Source organism: Buceros rhinoceros, unplaced genomic scaffold (genome assembly GCF_000710305.1).
Source record: "Buceros rhinoceros silvestris isolate BGI_N320 unplaced genomic scaffold, ASM71030v1 scaffold10449, whole genome shotgun sequence".
NCBI lineage: Eukaryota > Metazoa > Chordata > Aves > Bucerotiformes > Bucerotidae > Buceros > Buceros rhinoceros.
Window position 1 is genome coordinate 14,243 of NW_010433303.1, and position 14,324 is coordinate 28,566.

At 43.6% G+C, this 14,324-nt stretch overlaps 1 protein-coding gene across 1 annotated transcript; it reads left to right on the forward strand.

Moving 5' to 3' along the window:
- Positions 1–1,429: 1,429 nt before the first annotated feature.
- Positions 1,430–13,700, forward strand: ELOVL2 (ELOVL fatty acid elongase 2). Its single transcript, XM_010144057.1, has 7 exons — positions 1,430–1,488; positions 6,285–6,472; positions 9,598–9,675; positions 10,697–10,868; positions 12,205–12,329; positions 12,810–12,944; positions 13,540–13,700. The coding sequence occupies exons 1-7, from the start codon at positions 1,473–1,475 to the stop codon at positions 13,666–13,668; spliced, it is 843 nt and encodes a 280-aa protein (XP_010142359.1). The 5' UTR covers positions 1,430–1,472; the 3' UTR covers positions 13,669–13,700.
- Positions 13,701–14,324: the final 624 nt, after the last annotated feature.

Genomic DNA, 14,324 nt, shown 5'->3' on the forward strand with positions numbered 1-14,324 from the left:
TCCTGCCCAGCAGAAGGAAAAACGTGTAACAGTCGCTAACCTTCAGCCTTGTAACTCAAACACCTTCACTGACAAAGGCTGCTCCGGTGGTTCGCTAGAGAGGTGAGCTGTGTGAGCAGGCGCGTTTGTTCAAGCTGGTGTTACTTGATTTTCTTGAGAAATACAAGAGGTCACGTTGAGCAAGACACTTGCATCTAGTCTGCCCAGAGGTACTGTCGAGGACGTGTTCTAAAACCCAGAAATACGGTGTGGTCTCTTGCAGTCGTGTTGACAGGAACAAAAGACTAGTCACAAAAAATTACCTCCTTTTTAAATGTAATAATATTTTTTTCCCCAAACTATTAGTACTAGCATTAGGTATGTAGACAAATATATTGTTTTCAACAACCTCGGCAATCCGTATCTTATAAATAACTATTTTTGTTACTGTAAAGAGAAACAATAAAAAAACCGGAAGCAAATGCTGGGATGTTCTCACAAAGTGCATTTGTTTCCTTTACTGTACCTCCTAGAAACAATCCTGCTCTCAAATTACTGATGAAAGCAAACCACACGCTGAATTGATTCAGTGCTAATTAAGACAAGAGCCCCCATCCCTGGAGGGGTCGAACAGCCGTGTGGAGGTGGTGCTGAGGGACAAGGGTCAGTGGTGACCCGACAGTGCTGGGGGAACAGCTGGATTAGAGGAGCTTAAACCAAAACAATTCATCATCAGAAAACCGATTCCATTATTGGTTTTTAACTTTTCTTTCTGCTCTTTCTCCTTCATAATTATTCTATAATTCTAATTCCTCCGTGTAACTGCTAGAAGAATCCACTCTCTAATTGCCATTTCAATGCAGCCAAGAGTAGATTTGTCTGCAGTATTTTAACATAAAAGGAATGACCATGGTTTGTTCTTTTGTTTTTGACATGTAAGATTTGTTGACACAGCGTAAGAATGAAAGCAAGTAGCTTTGCATGCTCGCTCCTGCAAGTCACTTCAATCCATTAAACGTTTTTCCAAAGCGGTCTGTTAATTCTGAGCACAAAACCAGCGAGCAGAGGTGTTGTAGCTCTGTTTCACATTAATGAGGCACAGCAAGAAACACAACAAGCATCTTTACTAGAGTGCGAACACCACCTGTCACCGGGGGGGGTTGTTGGTACTTGTTTTTTCGTTTGTAAAACCTTCATTTCCCTTCCTGAAGAGTTCTGTGTTGGGCACTTTGCAGTAAGGAGGCTCTGATGTTATCTATACCACCAGCTGTCCTGAATTCATATTTAAAGAGGTCTTTTTTTTTTTCAGTAGATGTGCTACCGTGTACTCTAGAAATCCCTGAGCGTGATGTGCTCCTTGCCAGTTTGTTGGGGTTTTTTTTAATTGCATTCTCTGTGAGCCGTGGGATAATATCTTTGTAATACAAACTTTTCATACTTTTTAGGAGCACCTGAAAGCTTTTGACCATGAAGTAAATGCATTTGTGGACTATATGTTTGGACCGCGAGGTAAGTTGCTCCACCTAGAGCCCCTGTAAGAATTAATACCTATCCAGATTGCTGCTCACAAATATCTTTCAACTAGCAGCAGTCACAGTTTTCTGACTAATTTCTCATTGAGAAATGCAGACTAGGCAGAGTTACAGTTTGTGCAGGCACACACCGTTACTGTAAGGGATCCATCAATGCACTGTGTTTACAGAAAGCCAATAGGTTTCTGTTGTGACAGACATTATCTGTGATACAAATTAAAACCAATCACCAGTTATACCGACGGTGAAAGAAGAAATTAAACCGATTGTTTTAACTTCAAAAAATTAACTAGATTTGAGAGTCCTTTTGTTTCTGAGAATATCACAGGACTTCAGTCATACATAGATTAAAAAAACTGAAACCCTGAATTCTGAAAGCGGAAGATCTTTTTCTCATTAATGCTCCAGTTATTGTTTGGACTATCAAATAGTCTAAAATCCAGAAGGATGCTCAGAGCAAAAGCAGGAAGGGGCTTTCAGCACCCACAGAGTCACATCCAGAGTTCTGATAAGCCAATAGATGGGCTGGGAGAACAAAAACATCTTTCTACTTTCTGTTCTTGCTTTCTGAAATGGTTTGGATGAGAATAACTGGAATAACTGCAGTGTCAGTTCAGCAGAACTGGGAGGTGCCTCGTGCTTTGTTAGAGCTGAAACAGGTAATAGCTAGAGCCAGGTATGAAACCAAAACTGACTTAGAACTACAGAAAAAAAGAAAGAAGAGCTGCAGCAAGGTGAGGACAGAGTGGCAAGGTCAAGGGTAAGTTTAGAAGAGGATGAAGGAAAAAGCTAAGACAAAAACTTAGGCAGCAGACCCAGCCTTCAGGAAAGGTCTGTGTAAGTCCACCCTGCTGCTAGCAGAGCTGGGTTTGAGCGTTGTTCAGGAATAGCCCTGCAAACTTTTCCCCATGCTCAGGCCAGAACTGCTGTCCACAGGGATGGAGCCATGCTCATGCCTTCTCATTCCATTGCAATAATGTCCTCAGGGTCCCACAAAAAGCTCTTGCTTAATTGGGAGGACAAAGGGAAACTGCAGCGTTCCTAAAACCAGGAGGTTCTTGGGTTTCTTAGCTGGTTGGATGGGTACAAAATCTTTCCCATCATCTCTGCGCCAGATGTGGAACTCAGAAGACACATTTCTGGTGAAGGAACATTGAGCAGCTTAGGAATTGCAGCAGAATTAATTGAAACAGAATATGTTTAATTAATGGCTTCTACCTTTTAATACAAACAAAGAAACGTGATCGCAAGCATAAAAGCACTATTGTGGGGGTTTTATTTTTCCAAATGGACATGACGTTCTCCTCCATTCCACTCTCCTTGTCAGTCCAGGACAAACTTTGAGGAACAAACTGTAGCTCATCTAACACAGATCCCTTTGGGCTTCTAGAAGGCACTTTAAACAAGTCTTGTTTGTGTTACTTCCCAAGTACGTCACCATCCCTCTCCAGACATCAGTGATAGCACTCATTTGTCCACGCCTGTTCACTATGATCTTTTATTTGAACTGGAGGTGTAATGACGCAGTATCATATGTTTCACCAATAACAGAGCTCCCACCAATGTGTTTGTACACATAAATAATTCACAATAAAGAGCAAACAGTTTTAAATTGGATAGAATGACCCCAAAAATGAATTCTTGAGAGCTTCCCCCAATGTCTAAAGCCCACGAAGCATTCCCCTTCTCCCTCTCCAGTTCTCATCCACAGTACACACTTCATTCAACAGACAGATGACTTCAAAGCACAGACACCAGTGCTCTGTTCCTTTAAAAATCAATCCCATGTCTGGGGTTTACACTTCAGGTAGTCACTGCTGAAATACTAGTATCGCTGTACTGGTTTTGTTCATTTTTCCAGGATCACCTCTACCTGCAGAGTATTGCATGGTGTTACACAAAAATTAAGGAGAATTTAATTGCAGGAGCTAATTCTAGTTAATTGGTTGCTTGTATCATCTGTGAAATAAACACAAGTGGTCCAGAATAGATACAGTTAATAAAATGATGGTGAAGAAATAAGCACTCCTCCGCTCCTCAGCTGAGTAGGAACTGTAGCAGCCATGGGTACAAAACCATCTATCTACCCTCTGCACCTCAGAAAGTCTGAATCAGACACCAAATGGCCAAAGCTGTACTGAAACCTGAATCAAAGCGTTTCTAAACCGCACTGATAGAAGCCTGATACCTTCAGAGAGCCTGGGAGGCTGACACTCAGTTCAGAGGAGCCAAGATTTCACCCCAAGGTCTGGTACATCGTGGCCAGTGCCCATGAATGAGCTCATTTACGGAGCAATTGGAGCTCATGGGCGCCTGCTCCTTCCCCTGCTGTGGTCCAGCGCTTTCACACTGTGGCTTTATTCACTGCCTTGGTCTCAATTTCAGATGCTGTGCGGGTTCAACGTTGTGAAAATAATCCTGTTGACAGGGACCCTCAATAGTACTTGAACACAGACATCAAACTGTCAGTCAACAGAAACGCTTCTGACCTGTCTGCCTTCTGATAACACTTTTGGAACTAGACTCCTTTCCTCTCCCTGCCTGCCACCTCCAAACCTCCCTTTTCCTGCCAGACAGGGCTAAGCGTAAGCAGAAACAGAACAGCCACCTCCCTTGGCTGCTGTTTATAAACCACTTTCTGGCAATAACTGTCTTACCCTTCACGCTACCAAGGCTGGCATGGGAAATCATCGGGAAGGGTACGGGTTTCAATAATTTCCCTCAACACTGTAACAGGACAACCTTGACCTGCCCTGTGACTCCTGTGTCCTGTTGGGGGCCCATATGGGAGCAGAAGGACAGAATTGTTTGGGTTAGAAAAGACTTTTAAGCTCATGGACTCTAACCACTCCCCCGGCGCTGCCAGGTCCCCCCTGTCCCTCAGCCCCACATCGACACGGCTGTTCAACCCCTCCAGGGATGGGGACTCCACCACTGCCCTGGGCTGCCTGTTTCACAGCAAAATTGAAAACATTAAATGCTGGGGCACACGTGGTTTGTGCATCATCCATTGCCCAGGCCTTTTCAAAATCACAGGCAGAAAAACAGGAAAATTTTTTCAGGCATTGGGAACACCTTCTGTTTCATTACAATTTTTAACATAATCTTGGTCTTCATTAAAAAATAATTTTAAAGAGTTTCTAATAGCAGAAAGAACCAGTGACCTGCTCAATAGCTTCTCACTGAGTTATTTTTTCATAATACTCCATAAATCACAACAAATTTAGAGCAACCTTTCTGAAAAACTAGCCATGATACCCCTTGTTCTTTTCATAGATAAATGTCTGAAGAGTCTTGCTATGGAAAATTAAATTTTGCTCCATCTTGGAAAAAAAAGAAAGCACACCCCTTTTCACTCGTGACTTCCAGTTGCTCACAGGACAACAACGCGTGGTGCCCCCAGGTTGGCAGAGAGGATTAGGCTTCGCTCACACACGCTGCCCTGTGGGATTACTGCCAGTGGGATTACCCGTGAGGAGAAGGCAAACAGCATTTGACCTTAATATTTCATTCCAGGACCTGGCAAGCGGGACCAACTGAGAGAAAGCCAGCCCTTGCCTTGCCAAAGAGCTCTGATAACCACAGTAAACATTTGCTATTTGTTTTCCACATCTAATGGTTTTGGAAAATTCGCACACACACACCCCCCCCGCCTTGTATAACAGTTCTAGGAAATAACATTTCTAGGGACACGTAACATTTCTAGCAAATGTTACACACCTTCATGCTTAAATAGCAAGTGCAGAATTAAAAGAATATATGAACTGGCAACTTGACGCTTTCTAACTGGCAACTTGACACTTTCTAATATTACCTGCAAACTGGCTTTTGAGCAGATTAAGATATTTTATTAAATATTAAGTTGAATCATTAAATTACAGTTTTTTAAAAGCATATAGGATAGCATATTCTTTTAATTTTCTCTTTCCTGTTAAATGAGGAGATTTAAGTGGCCTTACATTACTAGGGAGTCCCACACAGTTTTCAGCAAGTGTTCTCTGCATTGGTGTGCAGTCTGGGGGAGGTAAACGCCCTGGGCAGCGCTAGCGAGCGAAGCCTGGCAGACTCCCACCTTCAGTGTGCTCTGCATAATGTGCTTTGCTGTATTTCAGCAGCACTTTGTCACTGTGGGATTTCTTCAAGAAAATGGACATATTCTGGGCAATCCAGAATCTTATTTTGAGTTAGCAAAACTATAATTCTAAAGTTCGCTTAAAGTCTGCTTTTAAAAGTCTGCTTTAGTAGCTAACAGAACCTCGGCTCTCAGGTAGCAAAAGTGCAGTGTTACAAAGCTCTCTGTTTGAAATTACTTATCGGAGCTCTCAGCTCAGCTATCCAAACTTTAATCAGCAAGGATCTTTGTTTAAAAAACTGCTGAGAAGTGAGAACTGGGCCAAGGTCGAATGACTTATTTTCAAGCAGGTGTGTTGAACAGGTTTTCTAAGTGAGGTAATTAAAGGGAGGGCTTTTTTTAACCTGATACATAATTAATGACAAGTAATGAATCGTGCTGCCTAAAAATGATGTAACCGATTACTAATGAATTAACTTTTTTAACCAGTGACGAATCATAATGTTTAGATATGATGTAATGGTGTTTACTAATGAATTAGCTATGGTATAAAAATAGAACTGTTTGGGAATAAAGTGGACACCAGTTGTTACCAAATTGGTATGTGTGGCTGTATTGCGTCTAAGCCCCCTGCGTCGTTTGTTTTTAACGTGTCACGGCCTTTGTAATTGTCTCTCTCAATTGTACGTGTCCCTCTTCAGATGCCAGGGTCAGAGGATGGTTCCTCTTGGACTCCTACCTCCCCACGTTTCTCCTGACTGCAGCATACCTGCTCTCCATCTGGCTGGGCAACAAGTTCATGAAGAACAGGCCTCCTTTCTCCCTCAGGGCTCACCTCATCGCGTATAACCTTGGCATTACGCTGCTCTCCTTGTACATGTTCACAGAGGTAAGCGCTCTCCCATGCCGGGAGAGGTGAGCAATGCGCCGGTTTTAGCAGAAGTGTCGTAGCGATAGATGGCTGTGCTAGGAATTTCAACAAAGTAAATGGAACAGGCCAAGGTAAGGCTGTGAAGCTCACCGCAGGATAAAACTGTCACACCACCAGTAATGAAACTGGAAACAAAGGGGCCCAGTGCTGATCTCCGAATTGTGGAATTACTCAGGTGAGGATACTCTCGCTCTTTAATAGCAGGAGACATAATCTTGACCACAGTCTCAGGCTGCTTTCCCCAGCAGAAAGTATCACCTCTGCCCTGTTTAAATTAAATCTCAGCTAGTCACCAGGGTCTCACCCAAGTCCTTTTGTTGATCATGCACTGAGAAAACCAGGACACTGGCACCATCTGGGTCAGATTAAAGAGGAGATCTAGAGATACGTGTCATTAGCATAGGGGTGGCGTGATGTCTCAAGCTGCCTATATCCCCAGGTAGCTTCACAGACTTATTACAAATCCATGGGATTTGTAATCAAGCAGCCACGTCCACATGAGGACCCCTTGATTCAGAGCAAAGGGGAAAGGGCAGAACCGCACGAGTATTTGAAGCCCAGTGCATCAAACTTTTTAGTGAAGCCAGAAGAAAAATCTTCTACCTTAAAGGATAAATAAAAAACGAGTAAATTACCTTCACTTTGTTTCTACAAGTTGAAAATTTCATCCTCCAGCAAGTCCATTTTACCACAGAATCATAGAATGGTTTGGACTCTAAGGGACCCTAAAGATCATCTAGTTCCAACTCCCCTGCCATGAGCAGGGACACCTTCCGCTAGCCCAGGATCCTCAGAGCCCCTCCAACCTGGTCTTCCAGGAATGGGGCATCCACAGCTTCTCTGGGCAACCTGTTCCAGTGCCTCACCACCCTCACAGTAATGAATTTCTTCCTAATATCTAATCTAAACCTCCCCTCTTCCAGGTAAAATCTGTTAGCCCTTGCCCTATCGCCACACTCTCTGATGAACAGTCCCTCTCCATCTTTCCTGTAGCGTCCCCCCCTTTAAGTATTATAGAAACTTAACTTCATAATAATTTTTTACCTTTTTTAAAGATTGAAATAAATTTAGTCCTTCATTTGCCTAGAAGTCAGCAAATGTAAGTTCAGCAGAGAAGCAAAGAATTATTCTAGACCCATTAAGAATTGGTGCTTGAGGTGGAGGTTTCCTTCAAATAATTCTTTAATTAGGAAAGAAAGACTATCTTAACCTTAGAGGAACAAAAGGAAAAGAGCAAAGTGAGAAACCAGAGGAGATCAGGCGCACTCATGATTTGGAAGAAGGGAGAAGTAAGAAAAACAAATTAGATAGCAAAAGGTCACCAAGAGCGCAGCAGAATGCAGTGAAATGCAAGGACAACAGTAAACAGGTTTTTTGAGCAAGAACTTTGTTAGACAGAGTTAAATTCCCAGGAGTTCTTCGTTCTCAGTCAGGTAATTTGTTGGAGAGCTGAGGAGCTGACTCTGCTGTTCTCACCTGCCGTTGTTCCGGCTGCACACATTGTCCTCACACCTCAGTTTCACCCTCCCGGTTCTCCATGTCTTTTCCACTGACCTTTCTGGGCTCTGCAGTTTGGTAAAACGTGTATCCTGCTCTTGAAAAAGGCAGTGCTCTGGCTCTCACCTGCACGGGCAAACAGAATTCAGTAGAACTTTATCAGAAATCAAGAGGAACATTTTCTACGATGAAGCTTTTTCACATCGTAAAAAGCCTCCAGTACAACCACTGCTACCGCAAAGTAATAATACACAGCAGCTCTTCAGAACGGGACCTGCAATCAAATATTCATGGAAAATTAGCCTGGAAGGGATTTGGTTTAGCCTATTTCACTATCCCCAGACCACAGCAACACACAGGCATCGGCATTCGTACGTTCAAGTCATTTTGAAGTCATTAGTCCACTAATCCTTCCAGCAGTCTCCCATTTACTTGTGGGGTATTAAATCGGACTGGCCAGGAGTTTCTCAACAGCACAGCTTTACATTTGAAAGAGTTTTTGTTGACAGAGAAAAAAGAATTTAGGCATTTTTCCAGACTAAGAACTTGCTGACCTCAAAATAATAAGCAAGCATGGGTCTGCTTCTGTCCTCCAGCTCTAGAGTAACCAGTATCCTTCCCGTTAGAAAGCCCAGGCAAGGGAGAGAAGCCCCTTTTCCACTCAAAACACGGATCGTTACAAAAAGGACTGGGTTGGTTTCATTTGTTACATAGCAGTTATCTGCAGAACATCCATTTATTGTCTTTTCATCTCTCTCTGTAATCCCTATGGGTTATTTTGGCCACATATACCAGCTACGTTTGAGTTAGAGGAAAAACAGCAGAAAACTGGTTCTCCAGGTTTTATTGCTTTGTAATGTGAATTTATAAGCATTCCGGGTGATTTGCTAATGCTCCAGATATTATCGATAGCTTTCAAAACGTATTATGCTAAGAATTAATTGAGTTGGATCACTGAGAGTCCCTCTGCCCCACTTCTCTGTGGACTGTTACATGTTCAGCACAGGAGACTGCTTTCCAGTCTCGACTGGAGGGAGAAGTCCGTGCAGATGCTGATACGGATTTTCCTCATGAACGTAGTGCCAGAATTAAAAGCAACTCTCTCCTCACACCATCCTGCCATCGTGTTTACAGCATAAACACTCGATGTTTGCTTCTCCTACCACCACTCACTACATCCCTTGTAGTGACCCCAGAACATTAATTGCTCACTTAGCCCCCAAAGCTACTTTTCAGACATTCAAGAATAAGCAAGACCTTTTTAAAATCCATGGACTCTGTATAGAGTTTGTAGACAAGAAATTATGCTCCCTATTCCAAGAGGGTGCTGCATGGCTTTAGGTGGTCATCACTATAAAAATACTCCACATCAAAAGCTTCCATTGCAGCAAGTGTCTCCAACACAACCTTGGTGCCTTCCCCATCTCAAAGAGAAGATGTTAGCGAGTTGTCTGGTTTAGGAGCGTCAGTTCACGGAGGAGCAGGGACCTGCCACGCTGCTTTCATCAATCGACACAGAGCAGCTGCAGGGGTAAAAGCCAACTGCCACGTCTGTCCAGTGACAGAGTTGCTGTTTTCTGTTCCAGCTCATCCTTGCCACGTGGGAAGGAAGCTACAACCTGCAGTGCCAGAACCTCCACAGCGCAGGGGAGGCTGACATCCGGGTGAGAGACCACAGCATCCTCAGCAGCCCTTCCCTCCACGCCCTTGGTGCAACACATCTGCCCTGACAGCAGCCGTAAGGATATGTATGGGTGACATCGTTAACGTGAGGGCTTTAACACCATCCTTGCCCTCCATGGACAGCACAACAGGGAGTATTCTGAAATGTCATATATCAAGATTTGTGTTCAAAATGGTGTCACCCAACTGCTGAAATATGGATCATGGAAGAAATTGGGAGAAAAATCAATCATCTAAAATGTTACACTTGTTAGACTCTGGCTGGAAACTGATTTAAGCCCAACTCTAAACTCGGGAAAACTGCGAGGCATTGTGCTGACCTGGCTTGTCTCTGGTTTCAACCCTTCTGCATCACAGCAATGCCACGTATTCACTCTGTCACCCCTCGCTCAGGCTTGCTTTCCGTGTAACCTTAATGCTCAGGGGCAGAAAGTTGGTTAATTTACATCATTTTCCCCAGTCCTCCAAATTTATCTGTCTTTTGGTGAGGAAAAAGTCACTTATACTTTTTCCCCATCAACAAGGTATTTTCCCCTTTGTTTTGCCTAACTGCCTTTAACTGTCCTGAAACGTTTCCTCGGCTCTGACAAAGCATCTCAACTCTAGAGGAGGGTCTATGCCATTGTGGAGTGTTGAAGTTGGATTATTTAAGAAGCTACCAGCAAAATCTATTCAGTACTAAGTATAAATGGTATCACCCTTAAAAAAATTAAACACCCCACAACTGCATCTTCGATGAAAAAATAGAACTAGAAACCCAAAGTTCATACTACTTAAATTATATTTATATATTTATACAATCACATAAGAAATTATGCTTTTGTTCTAAACTACCTCAGTCAAGAGAGATAAAATTGAAGCAAGAGCTTCTGCTCCTCCTTCAACAAGGTTTTAATGCTTTTTGGGAGGTTGCATGCCAAGAGACCGATGAACCACAGCAATAATTAAGCCCTTTGATGGACAGATCCTGACCCCCCAACTCCTTTGTTCTTGCCTGTGCAGGTAGCCAAGGTGCTGTGGTGGTATTATTTTTCCAAAGTAATTGAATTCATGGACACCATCTTCTTTGTGCTGAGAAAGAAAAGCAGCCAGATCACCTTCCTTCACGTGTATCACCATGCCACGATGTTCAACATTTGGTGGTGTGTCCTCAACTGGATCCCTTGTGGGCAGAGTAAGTGTGTTCGCTTCACCTGGGCTGTAAGTCAGCTGGTGCTGGAGGGGAATCCCACCGCCCCACGAAGCAAGTGCGTCACTGACAGCGTCAGTAACGCTCACAGCCTCTGGGAGCTGCCAGACACCGGCAGGTTCTAGTAAAAGTCCACTACAGGATTTTGGAAAGCAGCTTGCTGCAGGTGTTTCTCAGAACAAAAAGCGAGATTCACATTTGTTATTGCTTACTATGGGACAGCACAGAATCAAAGAAAATCACTTGTGTGGGCAGGAGGGATCAAGGATTGCACAGCCGTTACGAGCCATTTCTGCCAGGGTGTAAACAAACAAGGAGTTTGTGCTTTCTACCATCTCTGAACATATTCCTAGAATCACAGAGGCCGAAAGGCTGGAAGAGACCTTTAAGCTCCTGCAGCCCAAGGGTTCCCCCAGCACTGCCAGGTCCCCACTGCCCCCTGTCCCTCAGCCCCACATCAACACAGCTGTGCAACCCCTCCAGGGATGGGGACTCCACCACTGCCCTGGGCAAGCCTGGGACACGCCTGGACACCCCCAACGGGGGAGAAATTGTTCCTCAGGTCCAGCCTAAACCTCTCCTAGTGCAGCTTAAGGCTGTTTCCTCTTCTCCAGAACAACAGCAAGCAACAGGACAAGAGACCAACCCCCACCTCGCTCCACCCTCCTGTCAGGGAGCTGTCGAGAGCCAGAAGGTCTCCCCTGAGCCTCCTTTTCTCCTGGCTAACCTCTCCCCGGGTCCCTCAGCCGCTCCTCACCACACTTGTATATATTTGGAAATATCCCCCACACCTCCCACTGGCTTTACACTGTTAAAATTAACAGAGTAGAAAAGTAGCTAAGTAATTAATCAGTAATTAAGTAATGAATCAGTGGAAAAATCAGTGAGATTGATGCTCAGACAAAGCCAGATAAGGCTGGTTGAGTTCAGAGTGGAGTGTACTGCGCTTTAGGACTTATTCCTGCATCAGGGAGCAGGACAGCAGGTGCCTCAAGGGCCTGAAGCTTGGTCACCCACAGAATACTTAAAACTTACAGCAGTAATGGAGACACTCATGCAGAAAAAGAATGTTTAGGAGAGAAATAAATAACCTGTGAACTACAGAGTAGAAAAGTGAAGACAATGAAAAATATGGGGTGAAAATGCAATATTAAGTGTGAGAAAAACCCTGTAGGGAGCATCTCTCCACATCAAGAATATCTTTAGTAAAATGTAAGCACGAAGGGAAGACTTTCTGTATACAAGAGACACTGGCAATAATATCTTCTCTCAGTTTTTAGCAGTTACGTATGAAAACGCTTTCCTTGATGGATTGTTATAGGTTTCTTTGGACCCACGTTGAATAGCTTTATCCACGTGCTTATGTATTCTTACTACGGCCTGTCGGTCATCCCTTCCATGCGCAAGTATCTCTGGTGGAAGAAATACCTCACTCAGGCACAACTGGTTCGTATCTGTTTTACTCATTTTTAACTACCAGAAATTCTTCAAAATGCCAGAGCAGCCGAAAGAGATGGTAGATAAACACTGTCATCTGCAGCATTAAGCCTGTTTGTATTCAGATACAACAGAGCTCTCACACAGAATAAGTCACTAGTGCAGCCTGGTATAAAGAAATGATGCCTAGAAATTTTTCTACAATACAACAGAAGCTCTACAGTCCATAAAATTCCATTATTTTTGACCTTCTACATAGAAAATAGACACTCCTTGCAGCTAATAAACTCATTTTTAGAAGTCTCTGACCCCTTGTGGGTTTTTTTTATTCCTAAGAGTATCATTTCAACTCAACCCTCAGGTTCAGGAAGGGATAGTTGAAGTGCTCTTGAACTTTGCAGGAGCAGGACTAGGTGATGTTGTAGTATCTAACCGGGCTAAGGCCCATCCTCTCTCAGCAAATACTCACCCGTGATCTTTCCTGCACAGATCCAGTTCCTGCTCACCATTGTGCACACCCTCAGCGCAGCTGTGAAGCCCTGTGGGTTCCCCTTTGGCTGCCTCATGTTCCAGTCCTCCTACATGGCCACCCTGGTCATTCTCTTCATAAACTTCTACATTAAGGTAAGCAATCGTCCAAGAGCTCTCCGAGAAGGTGGGGGAAAGATTTTTGTGTAGCAGTCCTGATGAACTCACACATAGGATGAGTATCAGTACTTGAAATACATTTGTATTAAAATTTATATAAATATATTATAAATACGTGTTTGTATAAAAACACAGTCAGTTAAAACAGTCAATGCGAAATATCTTCAAGAGAGTCATTCAGCAGCAATGGCCTCCCCATTGCAGCTCAGCTCTTCTGCACTTGTGTAGCAAGTCACGTACCACATTTGAGACTTGGAAGGTTTGAATTTGCTCTGCCAGGCAAATTTTTGAGCCTTCCTCCCTCACTGGAATAAAAGGAACAAGCAGCTCTGTCTTTGCGTTATTTCAGCCTTTTCTAGCAGGGGCTGTACAGCTTCTAGTGTAGGGCTAGAAATTTATTTTGACATTACAAAGTACGGCAGTGAAAATAATTCAGTTCTTGCGTAGTCTGAGGCAAGTATATCCCTCTGCATCATCAACCACCACACAGCTCCGTTTTACAGGTCACCACAACTAGTATTGGGGGGCACTAATTAAATCCAAGCATTGACTTTGGATGTTGCTTTTGCAGACATACCGGAAAGCACCTACGAGAACGGCTGTAAAGGAACCCCCTGTCACAACAGCAGTCAAGAACGGTTTCCATAAGGACTACTTTGCTGCTGCCAATGGATTCCTGAACGATAAGAAAGCACAATAAGTACAGCATTCCCCAGGGGGATTTTTTCTAAAAAACACAAACAAAAGAAAAGGACTGAACTACAAGCTTTAGCTTAAAACCTGTCTGATTACAGTTACCAGTTCTTTGTACCAGACGCTCATTAATGTACTGCTATTTAGGTCTTAACAAAATGAGTAGAGTTATTTGTCCTTGTTAAAGGTCACCATCAGAACAAAGAAAGCTGAGATCTTTCTCGTACGAAAAACAAAACCTTTCTGATCTCTAACGCTGACACAAAACCGCCTTATCAAACACTTGATGGATGGATCCATCAATGCCTTCCAAAGGTTAGGACTCTGCTCAGGCTGACGCAGGGCTTTGCAGAGCATCCAGCACTTTCAGCTAAACCATGGCTGAGGTCAGGAGAAGGACTCCAACTCCACAGAGGCTGGCAGGAGCTTCTTGTTTCAGGGGGCTGGACCGGGGGCTGCCCAGTACGATACCTGGAATACATGGCATCACACAACGTTTGAGCTCTAGTCAGAGCAAAACAAGTTACTCCAGAGGTGCTAAATTAATAGGAGTTCTGAGTAAGTGGATTTTGAAAGAAGTAGGAGCTCAGCAACTTAACATAAAGCTCAGGTCTAAATGTGCTCAAAGTTAAACCACTGCTAATTTGAACATGCACATATGAA

Bases quoted from the DNA above. Each gene is read 5' to 3' on its own strand.
- ELOVL2 (XM_010144057.1), top strand. The intron at 6,473-9,597 runs GTAAGCGCTCTC...TTTCTGTTCCAG, and splicing joins CCTTGTACATGTTCACAGAG to CTCATCCTTGCCACGTGGGA. The intron at 10,869-12,204 runs GTAAGTGTGTTC...GGATTGTTATAG, and splicing joins CTGGATCCCTTGTGGGCAGA to GTTTCTTTGGACCCACGTTG.